This window comes from Orbicella faveolata, unplaced genomic scaffold, assembly GCF_042242905.1.
Source record: "Orbicella faveolata isolate gen_17 unplaced genomic scaffold, um_ofav_v1 contig_26, whole genome shotgun sequence".
Taxonomy (NCBI): Eukaryota; Metazoa; Cnidaria; class Anthozoa; order Scleractinia; family Merulinidae; genus Orbicella; species Orbicella faveolata.
In genome coordinates this window covers 8,685,379-8,711,639 of record NW_028301554.1, presented here as the reverse complement: position 1 = coordinate 8,711,639, position 26,261 = coordinate 8,685,379, and the positions used below count along the sequence as shown (strand labels likewise).

At 37.9% G+C, this 26,261-nt stretch overlaps 1 protein-coding gene across 1 annotated transcript in view; it reads right to left on the bottom strand.

Annotated features, from left to right (window-relative positions):
* The window catches only part of LOC110065945 (MAM and LDL-receptor class A domain-containing protein 1-like), a 36,795-nt gene extending 11,016 nt beyond the window's left edge, over nucleotides 1-25,779 (bottom strand). Inside the window, exons 1-20 of the mRNA XM_089295556.1 lie at nucleotides 24,959-25,779; nucleotides 20,866-20,904; nucleotides 19,763-19,894; nucleotides 18,537-18,778; nucleotides 17,053-17,137; nucleotides 16,312-16,468; nucleotides 14,794-14,984; nucleotides 14,029-14,325; nucleotides 13,645-13,941; nucleotides 12,368-12,521; nucleotides 10,430-10,623; nucleotides 9,393-9,683; nucleotides 8,519-8,714; nucleotides 7,546-8,138; nucleotides 4,881-5,012; nucleotides 4,447-4,682; nucleotides 2,758-2,842; nucleotides 2,124-2,246; nucleotides 1,673-1,911; nucleotides 1,290-1,374 (exon numbers count right to left, since the gene is read on the bottom strand). Coding sequence (XP_089151682.1) covers nucleotides 1,290-1,374; nucleotides 1,673-1,911; nucleotides 2,124-2,246; nucleotides 2,758-2,842; nucleotides 4,447-4,682; nucleotides 4,881-5,012; nucleotides 7,546-8,138; nucleotides 8,519-8,714; nucleotides 9,393-9,683; nucleotides 10,430-10,623; nucleotides 12,368-12,521; nucleotides 13,645-13,941; nucleotides 14,029-14,325; nucleotides 14,794-14,984; nucleotides 16,312-16,468; nucleotides 17,053-17,137; nucleotides 18,537-18,778; nucleotides 19,763-19,894; nucleotides 20,866-20,904; nucleotides 24,959-25,022 — 3,832 coding nt within the window. The 5' untranslated portion in view covers nucleotides 25,023-25,779. The remainder of the gene's footprint in view (nucleotides 1-1,289; nucleotides 1,375-1,672; nucleotides 1,912-2,123; nucleotides 2,247-2,757; nucleotides 2,843-4,446; nucleotides 4,683-4,880; nucleotides 5,013-7,545; nucleotides 8,139-8,518; nucleotides 8,715-9,392; nucleotides 9,684-10,429; nucleotides 10,624-12,367; nucleotides 12,522-13,644; nucleotides 13,942-14,028; nucleotides 14,326-14,793; nucleotides 14,985-16,311; nucleotides 16,469-17,052; nucleotides 17,138-18,536; nucleotides 18,779-19,762; nucleotides 19,895-20,865; nucleotides 20,905-24,958) is intronic.
* Nucleotides 25,780-26,261: the final 482 nt, after the last annotated feature.

The window sequence follows — 26,261 nt, the reverse complement described above, 5'->3', positions numbered from 1 at the left end:
ACCAGAACGTCTTTTTCCATTTGAAAATAGGCTAAATGTAGACCTCTTGTTAAGCTGTCCTGGGTCGTTGACTTAAAAAAATTCGTCAAATATTTTAGTTCTAGTTAAATTGCGATCTATTTAGCTCTAAATAGACAAGAAAGGAAGTACAAATACGACGTACAATCAGTTTGAAATGAAGGTTTTTGCTTTGAGTTTACGAGCTTCTGAATATGCCGCTCATTTTCGATCGATTTTGGCCGATTTGGGGCATCGAAACGAAAAAATTGCGGAAAAAAAAAATTTTGATTTATCGAACTTAAAACAATATTTTTGTAACTAGTGTCCGTAGGGCTTCATTCTGGGCGAGTTTAAAGAAATTTGATTTTTTTCGCTATTTCCAAGTCTAGTTGATATTTAGGCGAAGCTGCTCTTAAAAGGCATGCAAACGCATACGAGGCTAAAGGGTCAATGCAATGCAGAATTGACCCTTTCGCCTCGTTTGTGTGTCAAGCCGCTGACAACTGCAATAACATCGTGTTTTCGACAGTATTCGCGAGATAACGTGTGCTAGTCTCGATTCCGCGCTTTATGAGTTTTACCTACCTCCGACGCCGGTAATCTATTTTTCACTGGATAATAAGCGAGGGAAACGTTCTGGTTCTTCCAACTTCGATTCAGTCAAGCTTATGACTCCGCCGAAAACCGACGAATAATGGCCGAAATTCCATTTCAGTTCATATCAATACCTTTGCTAGGCTCTTTCACTACCCTCTTCTACAATCTCCCCATATATCATTCGGAAAGAAAATATATCAGAGGCTTTGAAATCTCCTTCTCATATTGTTATTAATTCAAAGTATTTTAAATGTTTTTTCGATTCTACTTTTTTTCTTCCTTTGTTTTAGTTTCAATCGAGACTAACGCTAGAGTTACTCACTGTACTTCGAAATATCTAAAATTTCTTCAGTAGAATACACTCCGCTGCAAGTCAAAATAATATTGTCACCTCTCCTCTCACAGTTTAAAAACGTGGTCAAACACGTACTCTTGTGCAAGTAAATATATGGAAGACCATATATTTGAACTGCGGAGAAAGATATGAAGACATGATTGATCATCGCAGTTATATACACAACTTTAGCAGTTGTGAAATTAAAGCCTGAAAAAAAAAAAACAAAAAAAAAACAAAAAAAAAAACTGCGATGATCAATCCTGTCTTCATAACTTTCTCCTGTGTTTTGATACATTACTTGGTTTAAATATAATGCATAAGGTACCGATCAAATGACGAAAGTTCTAAATTTTACCTGAACAGGCACCTTCAGTAAGTGTGACGTTATCAATAGCAATGTCGCTTTCAGATGGTGATCCTACTATTCCTTCGAATATCAACTAAGAAAATAACAAGTGTTATTTTTTTTTTCTAGAATGTCATGCTTAAAAAAAAATCCATCATAGCTTGTTAACTATGTAGCTTAAGGTGGCTCAAAACAGTTTCCAGCACTTTCCAAGCTATCAGCCATTAATATCCAGTGGCTGGACTGCGTCCGCAAAATGTGCCATGACAATGACGTTTTCTCGGTTATTCAAAGGTACAAAGGAAGATCTATGCTGTCATTACTGGGTAATTAAATTCTTGAGAGATTTAAAGATGGAAAAAGGTTATGAAAACGTATAAATTAATACTTACAACGTCACTCAAATTCACTGTTCTTTTCACTTGTCTCCAATAGCCTCCTTGATCACCTGACTTAGTAAATATTGTGTCATTTCCATTAATTACATTAAGGGTTCCATTTGTCGCTCCATACAGGTAATAGTAGAACGCTAAGCACCAAGATGAATTACGGTAATCCGTTGGTACTGCAAGCTCAAGCTTTGCATTATCACCATTTCGTTGATCTGCAGCTTTAATGTTCATATACTTCCCTGTAAAAGAAAAAAAAAAAGATTGATACCCTTGCCCATTTGCATTACAAGATAATGTACCGTGTATCTGAGGCAATTTCGGGCTATTTTGCAGTTTCAGCCCGAAAGTGCTTCGCATCCATGTTGGATTACCTTGTAATGTAAATAAGAAAAACAAACCCTGAAAAGAGTAATTCGACTGAGGACTGAAGTAAACATAATAGACATCTAACCTTCTCCGGTAACATCAGACGATGGTCCGGTTGATGTGAAGCCAGACGAAAGTGTCCAATTGAATACACCTGAATTGGATAGACTCCAGCCGAAGCACAAGCCACTGTCAAAGCTACATGAAACTGGAACCGAAACAATCGCTCTTGATTACAGCGAGGCGATATACAAAGTATCTCGATATAGCTTTAAGTATACATGTGAATGCATAAAAAACGCTTGAATTTTCTTACTTCAAATAGCGTACAACTTATCTGACAAAGACTCCAAATAATTAACAAGAATTGCCATTTTTCCAGTAACACTCGGCAAAGGGGCAAGCGGTCGATTGAAGAAAAAGGCGGGAAGCTTTTCTGGAACGACTGCTAAATCAAGTTGTTTGTGTCTTTAAGGTGTGACTCTTATCAAAATCGGTGGAAAAATTCGCGAGGTTCAAGGGGTGACCAAGGGGGTTAAAGAACATGACGTTTAACGACAGAGAAGGCAGATGTGTCCTGTTTGGTAACTGAATTGACTACCTTTCTGAAATTACTATTTTTAGCTACAGGATTGGTGTTATTATTGTTATTATTATTATTATTATTATTATTATTATTATTATTATTATCTTTTAACAGAACATATGTATATACGCACCTGGACAACTCCCTTCGGTGATTTTTACTTGATCAATAGCAATATCTCCTGTATATGAGCTCCCAACTATTCCTTCAATTGTAACCTGTAAACATATTTTTATTATATCGTGAATTTTCGGCGCAAGTTTCTTAGAGATTCCAATGATTTATTGTTGCCTTTGTTTCTTTCCGATATGATTACTGGAGTAGGCAGCACTGAGTCTTTGTTTTAAAACTAGAAAAGCAGGATCGTTTGACTGACGTTGAATTTATGAAAGGACAGCAGACTCTCAGCAGCCTCGCCTTGCAACGTCACATATCCCGATATCTCGTTAATACGGTCGCCTTTTTCCCGAAGAAAACACTTAGTCAGTCATTTTCTTGTTTCAAGAACCTATTTTAATACGATCTTGAATGTCTAAAGTTAAAGTGTTTTGAATAGTTATAGAGTAGGGCTTCTGCGACAGGGCGCATGCGTAGGGATGTAGGGGGTGTTAGGATGTTTACACCCCTAGGGAGTGACGTCATGTCTCTTCCCGGAAGATGACATCATCGGGTTGGAGAGGCGTTAGCGTAGGGGTGTAAGGGCGTTTATGGCATCATTTTTTTACCGTAAGGTTCCCAAAACAGTTGCAGGACACTCAGAACTGATGGATTAAAAGCTTACTATGGGATATAAGACTATCTTTGCTACCTCGAAGTTATATTGAAATAAACTACAAATAACTTCGCAGCCAGTGTAAAGAGAATTTCCGATAAGGATATGAGTACAAGGTATGGTTCAGTGTACCGGATCATGACCGGATTGAAAGAAGAAACTGTAGGACGTTGTAATGATCACATGACAAGTTATAGTTCTGAGAGTTATAAATAATTAAAGATTAGTTGACTGCAATAAACGTCTTTGAAGAACATTAGTTCGTTCATTTTCTCCGTCTTGTACCTGCATAACTTTAGGCGTTAATGACCCCAGGGAGATTATTTTGCAATAACAAAGAAGCAATGGAAAACTCTATTGTATTTGAACAAATAGAGTTGTTTTGTTCTGTCTACTAAGTTAATAGACCAAATAGAAATCGATTTATTCACAATCATAGATTTTTATAATGTCTGAGGCGTATAAGACGAAACCGCGATCCATATAGACTTTGGCCCGAGGCGCTAAAGCCGATAGTAATCATGTCCAAAGGAAATTTCTTTTCTGCTTAGCGTCTATTCAAAGTGTAAATACAAATTGACGGTCCAAACGCGGAAAAGCAACTTCCATGTCGCTTACATAATTTAATATATTTTCCAGGTAGGAAAATCAAGTAATATAAATAAAGTATATTTTATGCTATGATGAAATTATCCTGCTAAAATGTGTTTCTTCCTATTGTACTCAATCATGAGCCGAACTGGGAAGGGGTTCCATTCATGATGTCATCCCCTAAAACTACCCTTCAACGTCATCCAATCTATTTTTATCTTTTCGCCCCGATAATGTCATCTTCCGAAAAGGGAATTTACGTCACATTATGGTAAAAGCAAATAATGTCATGAGCGCCCTTACACCCCTTCGCTATAGCTAACGCCCCTGCACCCCGTTGAAAGAGACTTCACGTCACTCTCGCGGAGTATTAGCACACCAGCACCCTTACACCCCTACGTATGCGCCGTGACGCAGAACTCCTTCTCTATAACTACTGTTTTGTTATGTTTTTCTTACCACTTCGTCCAAGTATACACTTCTTTCTATAAGGAGCCAGTTGTCTCCCTGATCTCCTGACAAGGAAACAACTTTATTATTGCCACTGTACACATTGAGAATTCCAGCTGATGCCCCAGACATATGATAGTAAAATGAAAGACAAGCCTGATTCCCTTGACTCGGAACAGTGAAGAAAAGTTTTGCACTGTCTCCAGGTTTTCTAGGGGAAGACGCTTCGATGTACATATACTTTCCTGAGGAAAAAAAAGTCAATATTATTATTGTCAAAGAGAAAAAGTTTTTCATTGGTTGGCACTTTTGAATCGGTTCAGTGATCGATTTCTTTTTTTTCTTTTTTTTTCTTTTTTTTTTTCTTTGTTTTTATTTACACGTTTATCTGTGTAACATTATGTAAAAAACAAACAAACAAACAAACAATAGATATACCTAACCTGAGCCCCCTTGACCGTAGGTAGGACCTGTAGAAGAGGAAGGTGTGGAACCAGATGCCAACGTCCAATCAAAATCATCCGAGAACGACTGATTCCATCCAGAACACAAACCGTGGTCGAAGTTACACCAAACTGAAAGGGTTAGAAATATAATTGTCATTTTTAATGAAGAAAAAGATATTACTACCTTATTTTTAACTCAGGAATCGTGTAAGCAAGTTGCGGATTGTAGGCAAATGTGAGTTTGGTCGATCATCTGCTAACTTTTTGTAATTCGTTTTTTTTTTTTTTTTTTTTTTTTTTTTGACGCATGTTACGTGTAACATTTGGGCGTTCGCCACGCAACGGTAAAGTAAATTCTCTGAGGGAGAAAACGAAAGGAAACAATGTCTTACAGAAGTTCGTCTTGTGTGATCGTCCGGGTGAGAAAAGTTCTGAAAAGAACTGTTGTTGGTGACTGACGTTTCGACAACCTATTAAGAAGTCATCTTTAGTCAAGTGAATAGTATCAGGCAGTTAAAGCCTTAGTTATTACTTGTTTCTTGTTGTTGCTGTTTTTTGTTATGAGAGGAGCAATGCCATATTACGCAGGTTAGTACACATCCATCATCATCCGCTCACGAGTCTGCTCATAGAGCACATTTACATAAGTTGTGTGAGTGAGATCTGTTTGTGATTGTAGATCAGTATTGTGAAATACTGTAGTGGTTTATATAGCATACTTTTACGTGTACCTCAAGGCCAAGTCATGTAATGCGGGCAACCTATCCCAGAAAAAAATATTTCACTGCAAGTTGACAAGCGTCGTCGTGCATATTACACACATGTTGCAAATTACCTTAACAGGTTTTGAGAGGTAGAGATCAGTTTCTCTGTGCTTAGTGAGGAACAACTTGCAAAATGGAACGCCACAGTTTCAACTTACAATGCAACATTGTTGCGCGACAGGTTGATATAAAATATTGCCCTTACTACCTAGCCCTGAAACACTAATGACAAACACATTATCATAAATGGCAATTGATATGAGACTGTTGGATGTGCCTGAGACCATGACACAATCACGAATTTTATTTAAGCAATGGACCACTCTTTCTATGGGTTTACTGGTGTAATAAGCCACGCAGGATCTTGGGAGAATGCGAGAAAAGCTTGTAAGTCACAAGGTGTTAGGCGAGTAAGTGGTTTATTGCACCGATAAACAAGTAATTGTGATCAAGTTGCTTATTCTCATCAAATTCATGAGATGACGGGACAAACCAATTACAGTGACTGAAAGAATGAAAGTACAGACTCGGCGCCGGACACGAAATCCGCAGAGCAAGGCGACTAAAACATTTCACACTAAGACAGTTTTAAGAAAGGAAGGGGAACGGTTATCGATGAAAGGCAAAAAGTGTATTAATTAACACAAAAGTACTCTGACGGGGACATGCAGGGATTCGTAGGTGGAATTGGTCATCGCGAAAGTAAAAGGCTGTGCGAAAAGTGTGCAAGTAGTCCAAAATTCAAGTGCTTAGCGAAGTGATTCAACGCAGAGTTAAACGATAACTTTCCAAAGTTCTGCAAATGGAATAAAGGTTAGTTATACAAACACTGTTTCCGAAATTTACTCAGAATTTATATATTTATGCTGAAGGCTATGAAGTCCGTGTTTCTCTGTATTTTGTTAATGAAAACTATTGCTTGAAAGCTAAGCTTATGGAAACCAAATTCATTTATCGTGTTATGCATGCATGCATTGAGTTTAAACTCAAAATGTCTTATAGAAAGAAATATTTTTCCTGCTTTTTTGACAACTCAAGTTGATCAGTCGGTGGAAAGCACCGATTAAAGGGTTGAAAACTTCCTTAATTCTAATCTCGAGGGTAACCGGAGTTTTGCCGTGGAAAAAAGATAAAGCTTTATATGACAACCAACTTTTTATTCCTTGCAAATTTCCATGTATATGTTGAATGAAAAGATGTTCGTGTTATGATATCTCAACTAGTGAAAGGCAAAACTATTTATTACATTTGTTATCGCTAAAGTTCCGAGTCGTCTAGTTCCCGCGTAGAGCTGTCACTAGATCGGGAATCGTGGTATACCGGTACAATAAAACATAGGTGAAGCAACTCTATTGACCAATCAGAGCGTGCGTAGTATCTCAGTTATTTGAGAGGTTAAGCATGATGTCTACAGCAAACGGCAAAAATGAAACTTTTGCCGTCTCTCTTCAGCTGTTTGTACAGTAGAGTGAAATTATTTGTATTTGCAATGAATAGTAGGAGACGTTATTCCACTTTTGTGTGCTTTATTTATGGATTAGAAGAAAAGAACTCAAAATCAGAAGTTATCTTTGCCGTTTGCCGTCTGCCGTTATCGTCATGCTTAACCTCTCTATTTTATAAAATAATATCTGACATAGGAGTGATCCAGAAACAACCATTTCAAGGCCGTTGTGTGGTATATTTGATTTTTACCTTGAAAGAGATGCCCTTCAATTACGCTTTTGTCGATCTCCCTTTCTTTATATTTCAAGCAGTCAAAATTCTCTTACCGGCGTAGTAAGACAAATAAATCATTCAAATGAAGAAGTCGGGTAGTACTTTGGTTTTTGTTTGCCTTATTACATTTTATATAAACACTTGGATGATTATAATTATTAGAAAATAAATATTCGTACCTAATGCAGAAGATGGATGGTTCTGTGCTGATTCAGTGGGAGGAGCGTTCATGTTTCTTGATAACCACGATATAAAGTTTCGCACTTTGGCGTATACCCCATACTTATTCGGAAGGGCACATCCTTCACCCCAGCTGGTGACTCCCTCGAGATACCACGTACCATAAAACTCGCACACCAGGGGCCCACCACTATCACCTTGGCAGGCATCAATAGTTCCTTCATCTAGACCAGCACAGAGCATGGAATCGTCGATTGCATCAGGGTAGGCACTATCGCAACGTTCTTTTGACACCAGTGGCACAGATGCTTGCATCAGTGTATTTGGTGAGGGGCCTCCAGAATATAAAGCTCCCCAACCAGTTGTCCAGCATTTTTTGTCAAGGTTGTCAAAAGGAAGGTCATGGTCGGTATCTGGCAAACAAACTAGACCAACTCCTTCATCAAGTTCAGCAGGACTAACGAGTTTAAGCAGCGCAATGTCATTGCTTTCTCGAAGAGGAGTGTAGTAATTCTCATGCATTTTGATTTCTGCAACATCGATGTCTTGCTCTGTTCCAACACTACCATTTGTTCTGTAGTGGGCCCCTAGTCTGAAACAGAACGTACATATCGATTGTAAAAACTCATATACTTGGGTTCTTTTAATCAATTCGATTTTGGTAATAAAAAATGACGTGATTTAGTTTGGCAGATTATTAAGTACTTTCGGTTGAAAAGGTAGATTTCACACGCCAGATAGAAGCGAATTACGCAATAAAATTATGTGTTTGTTTAAAGAAAGAAACCTCGAAATTAATTCTGTAATTTTTTACAGTCTTCTTTCCTCCGCCAGCTTATTATCTTCCTTTTGTACGACACCATTATCGTCGTCGTCGTTATTATTACTATTATTTTTTTTTATTTCCTAACATTTTTTTTATCTTGCATTCTCAGCGTCTGGAAAGCCAATAAAAATTATATTGAAAGCTACCTTATCTTAACACCAGACGGCGTTAGTCCAACCAAACAATGAGATGCTGTCACCACCCAATAACGATCCACTATTGAACCACCACAAAACTGACGTCCAAACTCGTCTGTCAACATCACCTGCCATGGCCAGCTGTTGACAGGTGCAACTGTACCACCCACAATTCGAGTCGCGCTTGGTCGGAAGCCGCAAGAAACTAAAATCAAAGAATAAACAAATTTACAAAACGTGCTTCTAAATTAGACAATATGTTTCTTAAAAATCATTTATAGCATCTTCTTAGCAAATAATGGTCAAGCTATCTTGAACGAGACGCCCTTTTACGGTTTTATTTTGCAAATTTAGAGTAAAACGATTTCTTAATTAAATTTCACCTAACAAGTTTCCTTAAAAATTATCTCTTGATTGCAAAGTACATTAAAATGCCAGTTACAAGATTGTTCTATTTCAACTTCAATGATTCCGTCTTGACACGGTTTGGTTGTTAAGCTGTGAAACAGACAATAAACTGGTGGCCATATTTTATCGCACAAAGAAACTAAATCACTCTTCGTATAATATATAAACTTGTTATGAAAATCTTAGTTTATGTTTGTGTCCTTTGAGGTCACAAAGTTGCTAAAATTGTATTTACGGTACACTTTTTTACCTGGAGTCACGCATCATGTAATCAAGGAGAACGAGATAGTTATTATAATCAAGGCTTGTCTTCTAGAACTAAGTTGCTAAAAATGCTGGACCTCGTCTCCTATTTCTCGTGTATAATAACAATTACTACATGTATATGCAAGAGTGCCTCATACTACACAAATTCCAAACTGTGATCTGAAATGAACTTTAGCATAGACCCTGCGATGCGTCTATTTCCTCGTACCTTCCTTAGTAGTAGTAACGCTTTCTAAACTCTTGTATGGTTGTCCAGTGCTGTCAACGCCAAATACACTCACAACGTACATTGTAGAGGGCCACAGTCCTTTAATAACTGCACTTGTAGCGTTTTCGGAAACAGTTTCTGCGGTCAATATGGTGCCCTGCATACTCTTTACTTCAACTACGTAAAACTTTGCGTGATGATTAACGACTGTATCGAGGCTCATCCATTGAAGGGTAAGTCTGGTGGGACTGTGGTGGAAGATTGAAACATTCCATCCCGAAACCGGTATGGCTGGGGAAGTTAAAAAAAGCAAAGTAATTTAAAGCGTAATAAATTTCCTTTAATGAACAAAAAATGTAAATTAATTGTCCTAGAGGTAGAAGCAACAGCAGCAGAAGCAGTGGCAGTGGCAGTGGCAGTGGCAGTGGCAGTGGCAGTGGCAGTGGCAGTGGCAGTGGCAGTGGCAGTGGCAGTGGCAGTGGCAGTGACCGTGGCAATGGCGCTGGCAGTGGAGGCAGTAGCGGTAGCGATAGCATTAGCAGTAGTAGTAGCACTAGCGGTAACAGTAGCGGCAGCAGTAGCAGTTGTAGCAGCAGCAGTAGTGGTAGTAGCAGCATTAGCAGTAGTAGCAGTAGCAGCAGCAACAGTAGCAGTAGCAGTAGCAGTAGCAGTAGCAGTAGCAGTAGCAGTAGCAGTAGCAGTAGCAGTAGCAGTAGCAGTAGCAGTAGCAGTAGCAGTAGCAGTAGCAGTAGCAGTAGCAGTAGCAGTAGCAGTAGCAGTGGCAGCAGCAGTAGCGGTAGCAGTGGCAGTGGCAGTGGCAGCGGCGGCGGCGGCTGCGGCAGCAGCGTCAGCGGCGGCGGCACTGGCAGTGAAAGTGAAATTTGCAGAGGTAGTAGTTGCAGTGTTAGAAGTGGCTGTAGTGATATTAGTAGTAATATTGAAATTAGTGGTAGTCATAGCCACAACAGAAGCTGAGGCATACACAAGCAGTAGTAGCAAAGGAACGACAGCATTTACAGAGTTTATTACAAACACACCTGACTCTCGACCCCTTTTTAAAATAGCGAACTTCATCATGATTGTGTTGCCTGGTGTTTCTGTATATGCTTGGATGGAGATGATATTTGAAAGACCAAAAGAGACATGTGCTAGAACCTCTCGAGAAAATGGCACACACCCAGGGTGATAGAGAAGTCCAGTGCCATTTCCATCAATAATCTTGACAAATTCACTGTAAAGATAAGCATGGTTAGTAGTAGTTTGTAGCAATTGTTGTTAAAACGCGGCTTTCTTACTTGAAGTGGTCTCCCTTACTTTCTTTTAATTAAGTAATTATAAATAAATTAGTTAACTGATTAAATAATGTACTCTTGGAGTTTAAACCTAACTTTTACAAGGCTAAAAGCATACATTTAAAGAGAAAAAAGGAAACAATAAAGACGTTTTCGACATTATGTCATCTACACGTGATTTGATAGCAGTATTAAAAGCATTGGTAATTTTCGAGAGCTTAAAAACAAAACCAATGCAGTCATTAAATCGTTAAAGCGGTCACTGTCGCAGCTTAAACAGAACCTCTTTATTGCAGAGTTTCGCGAGAGCCGATTCAAACGGGGTTTTATAATGGTTGTAATAACCAGAGTTAAATTGCTCGCTCAGAAGAGGAACTTTCACCGTACATTACTTTAAGCAGCTAGCTAAAACTATATATTTCATGAATAAAGTATTCTTCAATGGAAAATTTTTTGATTAATTATATGAGTAAGTGTCCACTCTTACAGTCTATTTCTGGGCCATGTTTCAAGACTGCTGGTACGAAATACAAATGAAACAATAACGTTATCTACAAGCCATGGACTTAACGGCTGCATGGCATGATAGGATAAATTATTGGCAAGCCTTAAATTATCGTTTACTGCTTGCCAAATATTGCATTTTCTGCACAAGCCTTCGTGGATGTGTTTCAGATTTTCCCACGCAGAAAACCCTAAATTTTAAAAGAGATGGCGACTGCAAATTAAGAAAAGGGCTTCCGAAATATTATCGCACGTAAGCTGTTTTACTCCTAATAATATATATGAAAAAAATTACTCGATTCTAATTGGCTGAGAGCAGTGCAGCTCAAGTGTAACACTAGTGCAAAAAGTGTAACACTAGTGCAAAAAGTGTAACACTAGTGCAAAAAGTGTAAACCTCGTAAACCTAGATTATGATTGGCTGAAAGAAAATAGGAAATTTTCTAAGCCAATGATATCACGTAAAATGACGACGAAAATTTAGAGCGGAAACTCTGAAAAACGTTTTCTCGAATGAGAGAAAATGGCTTCAAGAAAGATCGTCCGGCATGTCCTCCACGCGAATTTGTTTTCATGTTTATATGAAGCGGCTCGTGCAATTTCAGATTTTTTAAAAAACTCACTCGTGCAAATTAATGCCAAATTGAACTCGAAACCCTATGATTACCTATACCAATTCTACTGATGTATATGTTATATTAATGTTTAATTTGATATTTATTGTTTAGCTGTAGCCATAACACGATGTGTTGAAAAAGGAAAGAAGCGGAAAAAAAAGGAAATATCAAATGTTTACAAAAAAGAAATCTCTAGGTTAAAATTTATTTGAAACTTTTGCATTATGTCTGCGATGTGTTGTGCGTTATACCGCTCTAAAATTGTACTTGCTTTACCAAGCGTAAGTAATGCAAGTATTATATGGTATGCAGAGTATGCTAATGAAAAAAATATTTAGTAAGTAGTATAAGAATTATATAGTAATATAAAGTGGGCTAATTAAAAAAAAAATCATATTGTAAGTTGTGTTAACGGACGTAGCGCTGGGGATTTATTGTAATTAGGGGTAGCTTTCCCTCTTCACATATTTCTCGTATCTTTCTTCAAGAAAGATGAAACTGCTACAGGCATAGGGACCTCCATTTGATCCCAGGTGCCTTTACGATGACTTTACTAATATACCTGCAATCGTCAAGATTTATTTCTTGAACGGCGATGAAAGCGACGGCTGCAGGGATACCAGCACTGTGTATTGTCCAGTTACATCGGATAAGATCGTTACTCGTAGATTTTAACGCTATTTGGCCAAAGGTCGCATTGAAAGAGACGAAGCAGCCTTAAAAGAAGAAAAGAAATAACGATTTAGCTATTTAGAAGGAAAGTATTTCTGATGTGATAATCAAACAGTATTAGAATTGCAAAAAAAGGCTAAGGAAATATAACGTAAGGACGAATGGTCATGAATTCCCTTCAAGCAGAGCGAATTCAGGGCAGTTGTTTGTCAGAATGCAAGAGTTTAAAGCAAATCAGGCTCAAAGGGAATAAAAATAACAATTCGCTATCTATCTTCAAATATGCTTTTATATTAACAGCTTCCTAAACTTTTAGGAATGTACGTCGTAATTTCATTTTGACATTTTTAACGTTTCAATTAACTGACCAAAACAATTTTACGTACCAGGGACCCACTTTTTTGGAGGGTTGGTTAGGTAGGATTCTGGCGGAGGCGCGGAGGGGGCTAATTAAGAGTTCACTGGTCTCCTGACAGAGGTGGGGGGCTACCTGAGTGGCCATGGGACCCCTGACAGACGTGGGTGGACTACCGACTTAGGAGGCCATGGGTCTCCCGACAGGGTTGGGGAGCTACTCAATAGACTTTGGGTCTCCTGACAGAGGTGGGAGGTACTTAAAAGGCCATGGGTCTGTACTGTCTGCTTCTCAAAAAATCGTTGCGGTGATGTGATCGTCACTCACGACTGATAAAATTTCAGCGAACTGTATCCTCTGTACTAAAGGTGGTTAATGACACTGTGCTCTGTGCGTCTGCAGGAGGATAGACCGATAAATTTGCAACACATCCACACTTCTTTGGTAGCTATAAAATTCCACAGTTGGTAGCAAAGTTAGTAGCACAGTAACCCTTTTCTATGCAATTATAACGACCATCCGAAAGCAGAGCCCTGATACTAGCGTTCACTTGTCATTAGAAACAGTAGAATTTAGGTGAGCCGGAAGACAGTAAATAGCACTGTTTTAATGCGATCATAGTTAATAGGTGGAATTGGTTCTGAAACCTGGCAAAGTTCTCTGTTGGATGCTTTTTAATGGCTATTTTTGGGGTTGACCCTGCACAAAATCTGGCAAACTACAAAAGGTGATTATGTGCGCTCATATAACTAACCAATAGAAGCATTGCGATTATGCATGATATAAACAAAAACAGTTGTGTAAAAACATACCTGTGGTAACGTAACTGAAATCTGACCAAGGTCCTTCTCCTTTGAAAGTAAAAGCGGTCACTGCAACTTGGTATTGGTGAGCTGGTTTCAGTCCCTTTAAAGTAAAATTTGTAGCGGAAAGACCAAGAGCATAGGCGCTTTTAAATGAAGAATCATCTTGGTTTTCTCTATAGTAGATTATGTACCCTAGGAGGATACCATTGGCGTATTGCGGGGGTAGAGGGTTCCACTCCACCAGAAGGTCGGATGTAAACTCAAGGCTTGTCACTCTAACATCACTTGGCGCTCTACCAGGAACTAAAAACAAAGTAAATAGAACTTAAGGTTTGTTGCTCCCACAGTTGTTTTAGCATTTCGCATTCGACATTTCTAAATATTTCTCACCTCCTTCGTCGGTATTAGCCACGACCTCTGCACTTTCAAACGGTGTCCCATCGACATTCACGGCTACAACAGCAACTTCATACTCTCTGGACCCTTCAAGGTCCCTGATCTCCAATGCCGTCACATTTCCAGCTGCCATTTCGCTAATTGACTCGCTACTGCTGTTAATCTTTCTGGCAAGGGCAAAATAAAATCGAATTCCACCATTGAGAAGACTGGCTGGGCTGCTCCAACTTACTGCGATACTGCTTGCTGTTTTGTTTACGACAGTTACATTCCAGTCAGCCAGAATGGAAGCTACAGCGTGTAATAAATAAATAATAATTTGTAAGTCAAATAAATCAGAACTTTGTCGCCTCAAAATAACAACTATCAACTAACCGAAAAACTCTACATGGCTACATTAGGTATAAAGAAAGTGTCTACAAAAACAATGGTTGTGTAAACTGCAATTATTACAACTGCATGTCTAACTAGCTGGTTCAAACCTTTATTCCAAACGGCTTTTTTCGAAGGCTTGTATTAAGCTAAGTTGCATACAAAGTGAATGGTTTGTAACTCTCCATTAGAAAAACTTTCTCCATGTGATCCTTTCACGTTTTATTTTACTTTCACAGCAACCCAATTTGGCCTGAAAGGATCGAGGACCAGCGCGAAAATCAGTAGCAATCATGTGGCAAAATTCATTTTTTTTAAAACTTCTATCAAAGGGTGAAAACCAGCCCTGCGTTTGTATATGAAAAGTGCTCTTCTTCTTTTCCTTACCTGAATCGAGAGGTTGCTTCATTGTGCCGTAATCAATCTTGACAGAGCTCCAGCTGTCCATAATAGAGACTTGTATGGTGATATTTTTGGATTCTCCAAACGAGACATGCTGGAAATTCTTGGACATGAAACTCCCTCCATATAGAGCAAATATCTCGGTCCCATTTCCGTCAAACATTTTTACGTATTCACTGCAGAAAAATATTTTTAAAATGTGAATAGTAGTTTATGTCTCTAGATGTTATCATCGTTTATACATAGCATAAGCTACTGTAACCTCTTTTCTCTAGCCTCTTGCTCCTCTACATGATCGAATTGACTAAAAAGGAGCCACAATCGTAATCCGCAGTACTTGGGTAGTTTTCTCAAAGCTGAAAGCGACTTCGATCAACAGATTATCAAGGCAAGAGAGTGAATCCCCCATGAATGCCTTACACCCAAGGTAATCCCTCATAAGTTATTTTTTGGAAGCGGTGCCAAGTTCTTCGGCAGATTTTACCTCGCGCTCTTCTTCGGTGTTTTCGTGGAGGATTTGTTTACGTTTTGTTTAAAAAGCAAAGGAAAATCTCCAGCAGCACAGAATAAAATGAGCTTCGGCCCTCGCTAGAGACAGATCCTCCAACTCAAAAAATAAAAACCGAATATACGGCAGAAAAATGAAGAGCCAAACGAGACCAAGACAAGCGAACGCCCGAACACAACGCAACTCAACGAACAGATGGTATAGAAAGTTGCGGACAGACGCTCCCCGCCCAAACGACAACAAAATAAAGGGAGTTTAAGGACAACGTCGATTGAAAAATGCATTATACGTCAAAGTATATAACTCTCAGAACTATCCCAAACAGAACATGTAAGACTGCGTCAAAATTCGAAAGCATTTTGCCTGTGGTGGTTCACTAGAATATACACAGAAAGTAGTCACTTCACGCTGTTGTCTTGTAGATAACGACAAAGAAATGTACCAAGGGTTACAGCGCACGTAGTACGGCCATTGTAATCGTTGCCGTTGCTGTTGTGGTTTGCTTGTTTTTAAACTCCCTAAAACCGAAAGAACGACAAACGGATGAACAACCGTCTGAAGCATGCACAAAGTAAATGAAAGCTCAGTCGAACAGAAAGACGTACGAGAGCGTAGGAAAATATCTGCACTATAAAACGTCCTTTGAAAATCAAAACGTTTAAAACGGTCTTTTCACCACATTTCCTGCCATCTCCGTTGGTCTACGGTTGTTTCGAGAAAGTTGCTTTTTCGCCCACGCATCGCGCAAGTGACAAACTAGGAAGAACTGGATACCACGTCTTAAAATAACTTACTTGGTGAATTATTTTAGGTATAAGGTCTATAAAGGAGATTAAATCCCCTTCGTTGATCTTCTCTTGCTTCGATCCAGTAAAACAGTACACAGAGTTTACTGGACGAAAACTAGGAGCAAACTGTGGCCTTGACAGATTCTTACGCTGAAGTTCGCCTATAATTAACCAACACCATATCGCCAAAGTAAATCAGCAACGTACCTGCTGTTCTCACGTAAGTTCATTTGGTGGATCGAAACTATGGCAACTGCCTGCAATATCCCAGCATCCTCTAGTATCCAATTACAGTATGGGTCAAATTTACTTGTGTAGCTGATATCCAATCTCCCAAATGATTGGTTCACTTTTTCTGTACACTCTAAACGAAATAAGAATATATGCATATATATATTTACTACATAAATTGAATGCACTTCGTTCGTTGTGCAAGCAGGCTTTAATTTAATTTATTTTGTATCTGAACTGAAAGGGAAGAAGTTCCCATCTATAAAGGTATTATCTAAGGAGCGCTTGCTTCACGAAAATACACCTCACAGAATTGTACGCGTAATGATGTATATGTGCAAGGAAAAAGCATGTCATTCCTTATACTGTGCACATTTGTCGCCTTATTACACCTTGTAGTAAATCCAGAACAAACGCTAAAAATCTGTACTGTTTTGTGTAAGGAAAGTTTTGGTATATGCAGCTTAATCTGGATTGCTTTCGAAGACGTCAGGTAATCTTAAAGTGGGTCGCAAACCGTGACGACACAGAGAGTCTGCAAGGTGCATTTTCACACTAATATCGAACAAACATTTACTGCTCAGAAATATTAATTAACTTTAATATCATTTGGTTTTGTCAAAATATTCTAATTTGCCATTGTGTAATGACACAAATGACAGAACTACTAACTAGCTGCGTATGGTATAGATCGAGGTAGCATAATTGGAGATGTACCTTGACAGATACCATCGACAATGGACACGTCGTCAATTGCAATGTCGCCTGTGAAGGAATTTCCCGTAATCCCTTCGAACGTAACCTAAATATGAGTAACAATGACACATAAGCAAAATACATCACTTGCGTCTTTACCTTTTAGGTTAAGTATTTCACATTTGTATTATTGTAACTTTATCGTGTTTTATTATTATTATCATTATTATTTTTTTTTTTATAGGTCACGAGTATATAAAGTGTATTTAACTTTACAATCATATATAAAGAAATGCCCTGAGAAACTCGAATGTTTGATCTTTGAAATGATGTGGATTGAGAGCAAAAGATCAAAACTGAAAATGCATGTGGATTCCATTCGCGCGAAACTGCTGCCATGTCATCTTGCTAATTTGTTTCCTCCATCCTAATTTATATGAGTATGCCTTATAAATATGCGTTTATTTTTAATTTATTCGTCTGAAATTGACAACATGAGGTCATCGAAACGTCATGTTGTTTTACTTTCGTAAATCTTCCTGCTCACAAATGTATAAACCATCAAAAATTATGTTAGCTGCCCTCAATAAAGATGCCAACTTAAGGTGGCCGAACACAGTTTTCGCGCGCGCTTTTACTGATGCAATTCAGCGCGCGCACAAGGACTGCAAGAAACAAACATGCCGTCAATAGAGCGATCATTTTATTTACTCAACACCCGCAGTATCTGTACTATTTTTCTCTATATTTAAACGCAGTGTATTGATGGCTTTAGTCTTTTATTACAAAGATATATTAGAAAAGGTAACGATGCAAAGAACCCAGCAATTCTCAGCTTTTTCTTTCCTACCGAAAGAACCCAGTTAAATGCAGCGCATGCGCAGTTGCTCGAAAAATTGAGACCGATTGCTTTTGCAAAAACTTGCCGATTTCTAACGATCCAGTCGTTAGAATTTCACGAAATTTGGCAAAAAAATAGTTCAGAAACCACGTGAATGATCTATCACAAAAAATCTGAATTTTGACATAGGGAATTTTAAATAATTCAGAACATGCAGTGAAAACGATTTACGGCGAATTACGAAAATCGTCTATGTCAAAATTTTATTAGAACAGTGTTGACAGAGGGGATTTAAAGTCAATTCGTAGTGGGCAAATGATGAAAAAAATCTAACGACTGGATTTTTTTTAAATAAACAAAAACCATTTTTAAGCCTTGTTTTTAACCAGCCCCGTTGCCATGGCAACAGCACACACCTTAGCCAAAATGCGAGAATAAACCCTTCTGAGGTTAACCTTGACTCTTGCAAAAAAACGGGCGCCAAAGCATAAATAGTTTAAAAGTAATGGTGAATTAGGCATAGGCACTTGAAAACTGTGCTCGGCCACCTTAAATTAATTGTAAAAGACCCACTTTACCAATCTCTCGACTCCTTTACTTTTTCAGCTTATTGTACAAGAAGACCTAGATTTCCAAACACAGTGATCAACAGTATACAACTTACTTTGTTTTCCAAAATCATTGTGATGTTCGCTTTCACCCATACATCGCCCTGATTTCCTGATTGATTGAACGTTTTGTTATTTCCGTTGTAGACATTGATTGTGTTTATTGTTTCCCCATACATGTGATAATAAAACTTCAGGCAGGACAACTTCCCAATGTCAGAGCTGGACACTGAAAATTCCAGTTTGGCATTTTCCCCATATTGTCGAGGTGCTGACGTTTCGATATACATGTAGCTTCCTACAAAAAACAACAACAACAACAACAACAAGTTAAGATAAGTCAATCAAAGGGATATCAATAAATGGGTATTAATTCTTATAATAATAATAATAATAATAATAATAATAATAATAAACATTAATTACCTCGAGAATTTCATTGCAAATCTTGGCCTCCTTACAACATAAAGTAGAAAATTAAAACTTATCACACCTAATCTATAATTCAGTAAATGTTGTTTTCTGTTCTGTTATAGTTTGCTACCTTATTTTCTAGAAGAGCAATAACCAAACTCGTGAAAACCTGCAAACAACGAATTCAAATTGCAGCTTCCTCACACGAAATCAATAAACAACGAAGAAGAGGTGAGCGTTTTATAAATCAACGATCTGGCTTGCTAGCATTTGAAAGTAGCGTGCAGAGTATTTATTTATTGTGACGTTCGATAAATATAACAGACTATGAGGCAGGAAGCGTAAACTTCTACATTTCAGCTGCATGTTGTTTTAATTGTCGGAAATAAGCTAATTTATTTCAATACTATACAATATCGGATTTAATTTTATCTCGCATTTGCAGATTAGCTAAGAAGTTAATATCTTCGAGGAAAATAACATTGTAAATATCAAAACAGCAAGAACTAGTATTAACGGTTTTATTCATGTACATCATAAAAATTTGTCTCTCAAAGCCTAGTGTAGTAAACGTAATCAGCAATCATGCCTGAAAGGCGACCGTCGTCACGAGGTGTTTGAAACCTATTTTTTGATAGCCGTCATGTTTGTAGGTTTATGCAAATTTGGCTCTCAAAATTGATTTTGTTGCAAATTATTGAACGAGAGATTCTTCAACGACTGTTTGCTTTTCAATGCTTACCTCTGGCGAACCGCACGGCTAATTTGTATAATAACACGACAACCGTAATGATGGCTACAAATTCTGGAAATTTGGTGTTCATTTTATTAACAACCCTGTAAGAGCTAAGCAATACAAGCAACTAACCGTGTATGCCATGATCAAAAGATGGCCCCGTATCGATTGAGAGTGTCGGTCCGAAATTATTAGTCCAGTTAAAGTCATCGTGGTAATAATTTTGTGACCAGCCAGTGCACAATCCATCGTCAAAGGTGCAGCCTATAGAATATACAATTCACAGCTTTTACACAGCTATCTTAAAAAGATGTAAAGCTATGGAATTAGTCAAGACTGGAACTGCGAAGAACTAGAGAGATAGTATGGTCAGTAATCAGGGCATCGATAAAAATTGCAAAACAAGTATTTTGAAGACGCAGAGATTCGATTCCTCGCATAGTGTCTTTCACTTCTGTTATTTTGCTGTTGGTCATTCATTTTTGGTTTGCTTTCTTTTAGAGTTTTAAGGATTTACAAACTTAATGACAGTGGTCTGTTTACCTTAACGATCACCATTATTTGCGCTCAATTAACGTTTTTACGATAACTGCGCATGCAGAAAGTCCCGCGCGCTCATTGGCTAATTTTCACTGTCAATAAGCGGGCAGACACATGAATTTATAATTTATGCGATGCGCCAACGAGCGAGAACGGACAATTTGACAATTTTGTTATTGTAAAAAGCAAATTGACGTCAGTTTTACACACGTCAGTCCTGTTACTGATCATGAATTTCGTCATAACATCATAACACCTGCCCCGTAAGGAGGAAGATTACCCAATTTTAGTCACAGCGTAAGCAGTACTGAACCTTATGTACCAAATAAAGGGAGCAAATAAGAAAGGATAAAGAGTACTTAAAACGCTAATCAATCAATTAGACCCCATTCTCAAGATAGTCCATCTCAAGGGTTCATGTAGTATCCAGTCCTCCCACGGATAATGTTACCACGTGAGTTGAGGAAGAGATCAGGTGGAGAACCCACGCAAAGCCAGTTGGGTTGTCCACGTCAGTAGAATTTGCGTCAAATTATTGGCTACAGTTAGACTCTCCTGGGCTTCTAAAGCTGGGACTGAGTGATCGAGGCATTACTTTAGGTATAAGATCTATATTTAGGATCAACTCCCTTCATCCTCTCTCGCTACTGACAAAATAATATCACATACACTTATGACAATGAAAATATACTCACAATGCTCTACTTTGGTCAACTGGACACAGGTGAGTAAAACTATCGAAGAAAAAAGAAAACGTATAAAATAAAAATAACCAAACTGTCGCTGTTAATTATTGTGCTTTCACTCCAGCAAACAATTTAATTTTAGGCTTCATCCAGCAATTAACATTTCGGTTAAAGTTTTCAAATTTTTACGACTTTGATATTTGAAATATCTCAAAGAGCCTGATACGGTTTTTTTTTCCTGTGAGACTTTCATAGTACGAAACGTTTTTTGTTGTTATTGCTCAATAAAAAGCCAGCATTTCTACTAGATCAAAGTTTGATAGTGAAGAATGATCTCGCAGTAAATTTTCCAATTTAAGCAATTGGAAAGAAGAAGCCTGAAAAAATCAGGGCTTCAACGGGATTCGAACCCGTGACCTCCGCGATACCGGTGCGATGCTCTACCAACTGAGCTATGAAGCCACACATTGGGAGCGAGGTCAATTTATTGAGTTCATATCTTCCCGTGAGGAGTGAGATGATGTGAAGTTTATATGAAGCCCTGATTTTTTCAGGCTTCTTCTTTCCAATTGCTTAAATTGGAAAATTTACTGCGATGATCATGTTTTTTTTTTTCTCTTTTTCATAACAAATCATTGACCGTTGAGATGTTTCACGTGTTACTTAAAAAAGTAAAATGCTCTAAAATATCTAAATAGTCCATTTGCGTCATGAAGCCTATGTTTAAAACCCGCCCGGGCAAGTGATTAAAAGCTTTGAAGTGGATTCATCCTCAGTATATCTTATTTTGGTCATCCAGACACTCCTCAACGAGTATAAAACAGTTTTTTTTTTTTTTTTTCATAACAAACCGTTGACTGCTGAGATATTTTACGTCTCACTTGCAAATGTGAAATACTCTAAAATATTCAAAAAGTTCATTTGTGCAATAAAGCCAACGTTTAAAACCCTCCTGCGCAAGTGATTTTAAAAAAGCTTTGGGGTTGACGTTATGAGCAAGTCGTCCGAAAAATGAGTGTGCATTTTTGCGGGAACCCGTCTGATGTTATTGAGACGAAACAGACGATACAAAAGCTACATTTCAGCAATTTAATATTACCTGCTCTCGTGGACGATAACTGATACGCTCTCAGCACATACCACTATAATGTTTGCCTCAATTACTTACTGCATATGACTATCTTTCATTGATTTTTAAACGATGACATATTGTGTGACGTCGTCACTTTATGCTGGCATGCATGCATTCCTTTGGATAGTGATTTCGCATAGTTTGTCGCGCTTATGTCCGAGCGCTTATGTCGCGCACTTTTTATCCCCCCGTGGAAGCGAAATGCACTCTGGGAGTTCCTTGGCTGCTTTCCTTTGCTGTTTGTAGGTTCAGCGGAGTGCTTTCAATTGAAGCTTTTAAAAGAAGTTTTAGGGGCGGATTTTGGTTTAAACAGTATCGGATAAATTTGAGTTCACGGGCAAACTCATAATAAGAACATATCCTTCATACATACAAGTTTAGATAGACAAGTAAGTCGCACAGGCGATAGGTGAAGGCTTTGCGGCTTTCCTTTGCTGTTTGTATAGGATCAGCAGACTGCTTTTAATCGATATGACAAGTATACAGTCAAAACAACAAATTAATTTCCGGTGAGGTAATTAGTGTTGCCAAGTATTTTTAAAGATAATAAGATGTCGATTTCGGAGAGAGTAACATTCCTTTGCGGCTTTCCTTTGCGGCTTTCCTTTGCGGCTTTCCTTTGCGGCTTTCCTTTGCTGTTTGTAGGATCTGCGGAGTGCTTTTAATTTCAGCTTTTAAACGAAGATTTGGGGGTTGATTTTGGTTCATACAGTGTCGGATAAATTTGCGCTCACTGGCAAACTCTTGATAAGAACATATCGCCCATACATACAAATTTAGATAGCCAACCACGTCGCACACGCGATAGCTGAAGGGTGTACATAAAATTTACGGATTGGTAGCGCAGTTGTACTTTTACCAGTCTTGAAGTGAATTGAATGAACATTGTATGAGCACTGAAATATACAGTTTACAGTGGTGATAATGAAGTCAGGGTACGATTCATTTGCAGTTTTCAGTTTTTTTTATGAAGTTTTGGAAATGTGCTGTTTTATATTTTCTGTCAACGAAAGAGTGGTTGTGATTAAACAATCGATAACCGTTTTGTCAGGGTAAAGACAATACGAATGTTCATTGATGACAAGTATACGGTTAACAACAAATTAATTTTCTGTGAGGTAATTAGCGTTGCCAAATATCTTTAAAGATAATAAGGATCAGCGCAGTTCTTTTAATTTCAGCTTTTAAACGAAGATTTGAGGGTGGATTTTGGTTTATACAGTGTCGGATAAATTTGCGCTCACGGGCAAACTCATAATAACATATCTTCGATACATACAATTTTAGATAGACAAGCGGGTCGCACACGCGATATGACAAGTCAAGAGAAAATGATTTTCTCTTGGACAAGTATATCAACAAATTAATCTCCGGTGAGGTAATTAGCTTTGCCAAATATCTTTAAAGATAATGTGTTGATTTCAGAGAAAGGAACTTTTCAGCGGAGTGCTTTTTATTTGGGTTAGTACATTTCGCTGACCCCTAGCACATGGACTAACAAGATGGACCTGGCACATGAACTACTTGAATGAACCACCAATGGACTACCCTAAATGTAAACCCCTAAAATTTCTAACCCAAAAGTTTAAGAATCAGTTTGTCTGCTCAAGTTCCAATCTTCTAGCAACAATTTTTAAACGTCATCGCTTCTGCATGCATTGCGTGCCGTTTATTATGATTGCAGACTTGCACGATGGAATTTTTTTCTTGTGTTGAGATACTATAATTTGGTGCCTTAGTGGTAGTTCCGTTTTTGCAAAGTAAATCATCATCATTTGGAAATAAAACAAAATGTGAAGCAATAACTAAAAAGCTTATTTAAATGAACCTTCCACCTTATTCAAGCATGCTGGATATTTATGTCGGAATGCATTTTACGCTGATCGATTCCCTTGTGGGATCATCTATACGCTTTTACGTTTAGTATATCCAACAGAAAAATGATTTCGATATTGCTCCTTCTCTATCTTTAATGTACAAAAGGACTGTTTCGTGTGGCCTGCCATTCTTAAAAAAAAAATCGGATTTCCTGGTGGTCAGTTAAGGCCCACTCAGCAACAGGAATAAGCGGGAAATTAACATAAACGCAGTCACGTCAATTCAAAATATAACGCAACACTAATCCTAAAGACATTAAAGTGGTTTGGCTCTGTTTCCTTCAGGATTTCGCATCGCCGACCGACTTATAACGTAGACGCTATGACAGACGGACTGCAAATCTATGTCAGTGCATAAGTGATTCCGTTATCCAACATAAATCGATTGGATGTATAGGCTTCAGTGAAAGCTACGTGTGAAGTGTCAATGATAGCATGCCAATTATAAAAGTGTCAATAAATGCGTATATTACATACATATTTACAAATTGTTATTTGTTTCCCGAAAATCGAAAACGGAAGAAGTTTTACTTTTGAATTTACTTATCAACTTTATAGATGAGAATACTATTCTTCTTTCTGTCGCAGCTGTTTAACACAGTAATTGCCGTTAGTTCTGTTCCCTTATAAATGAACCTTTTTTTTTACCAATATTTTTTTACCAATATTTCAAACCCAAAAGACATAAGCTTTAAAAGATCGATGTAAACCACGAAACTTGCAAGGATACAGTAAGATGCCAGATGATGTCGTTTGGAGCGAGTATCCTGCCATATTTGCATATGACAATTTACCAAACTACAAATCAAGTTTTACAACTGAAGTCTAAAAGTCTTGCTAGAAATCTGCCGTGGTTTTTAGCAATAGGGAAGAATGCAGAGGATACCAGGAGTTATATTTTCTACTTTTAAGGCAGAAATGTGCAAGCATAAATCAAACTTCATGATCAACTCAAAATGTTGGTCCACAAGAGGCATCTTGTGGAAGGTGCTCCGTCATTGTTCACTGCTTGTGAAAGAGGAGCACATTTACATATAAACGCTCTAATGACACCTTGCTAACTTTTAATTTATGGAAACACCATAAAACCTACCTGTTGTAAAAAGCCATACAGTGAAAAGGCAAAGCTGTTTCTCCAATGTCATAACGGAAAACATTTAGATGTACTGCTGCGTCAAAGGTCTTGAAGCAATGGAAAACCTCGAAGGAACGTCATTGGAATCGCAGCACGTACAAGACAATAGAAATAAACAAAGGAATCAATGAAGGTCGACGGCGATAATTTTGGAGAGTTCGGTTGTGCAATTAGGCTCACAAGCCTGATGCAAATATGACACTACAAAAACAAATAAACATCTTATGCACAGTGCACCATTTAACTATAAAGTGTTTCCACATAACGTCACGGTAGCAAAACAATGAAACGGTGGCATTGTTTGTGTCCCGAACCATTTCATGTGGGAGTTTAACTCTTTTCGGATGTAAAGAAACAAAGACCGAACTCTTTTAAAACAGAATTTACGGTTGGTTGAATCGATTGAATTACGTAGTTTAGCTTCCTTCGTTCATGACAATACTAATCGAGTAAGAATCCAATCGAGATCAAACTCAAAAATATAACTAACTGTGTGATATCTTTTCCCAGAGAGAAAAAAAAACTTAACTAGCACTGTGTTTTGGAGACATAAATAGCCACCTTGACTTTTCAAACTCGCCAAAAACAGCTTTTGCATCTTTCTTCGACGAATGCAAACCTTTCTGACAAAAAGAAATCATTGATTGCCATGTTTCTAACAGAATGCTGTAATCAAACTTTGATTTTGCTTACCTAATTTTTCCATCACACATGTCCTGGTGCAAAATCAGAACTCATGCATTGAAATTTTGTTGCGTATTTAAAGGCAGCCACAGTGCATGCAGCATAACGTTTTGACAAACTTTATTGAAACATTTCAGCTGTGGAAATTAAATGAGACATTTGCCGATCAAGCTTTGTTGTTTTCTGACCTCCTTGTGCGTGTGACGGTTATTATTATCGTTTCAATCAACTCAAGGTGCACGGACAATGAACATAGAAATCATAGAAATTTCAGAAATTATTTCTAATTGTTTTGCATTTTTTATTTTATTTTATTTTATATATATATATATATATATATATATATATATATATATATATATATATATATATATATACATACATAAGACCGCGACGCGAAGAGGCAGCGACGATTTTTCTGAACGTTCGATTCCCCTGAGGAGAATATTCGATTGGAATAAGTTTTGTGTATTCTAGCATTGAAATAGCGACTTAAGGTAGTTGCACTGGGTAATTTTAAGTATTTTGGAGTCTACTTTAAAATTGGATTCTGTCTTAGAATTTCAGCCAATAAATT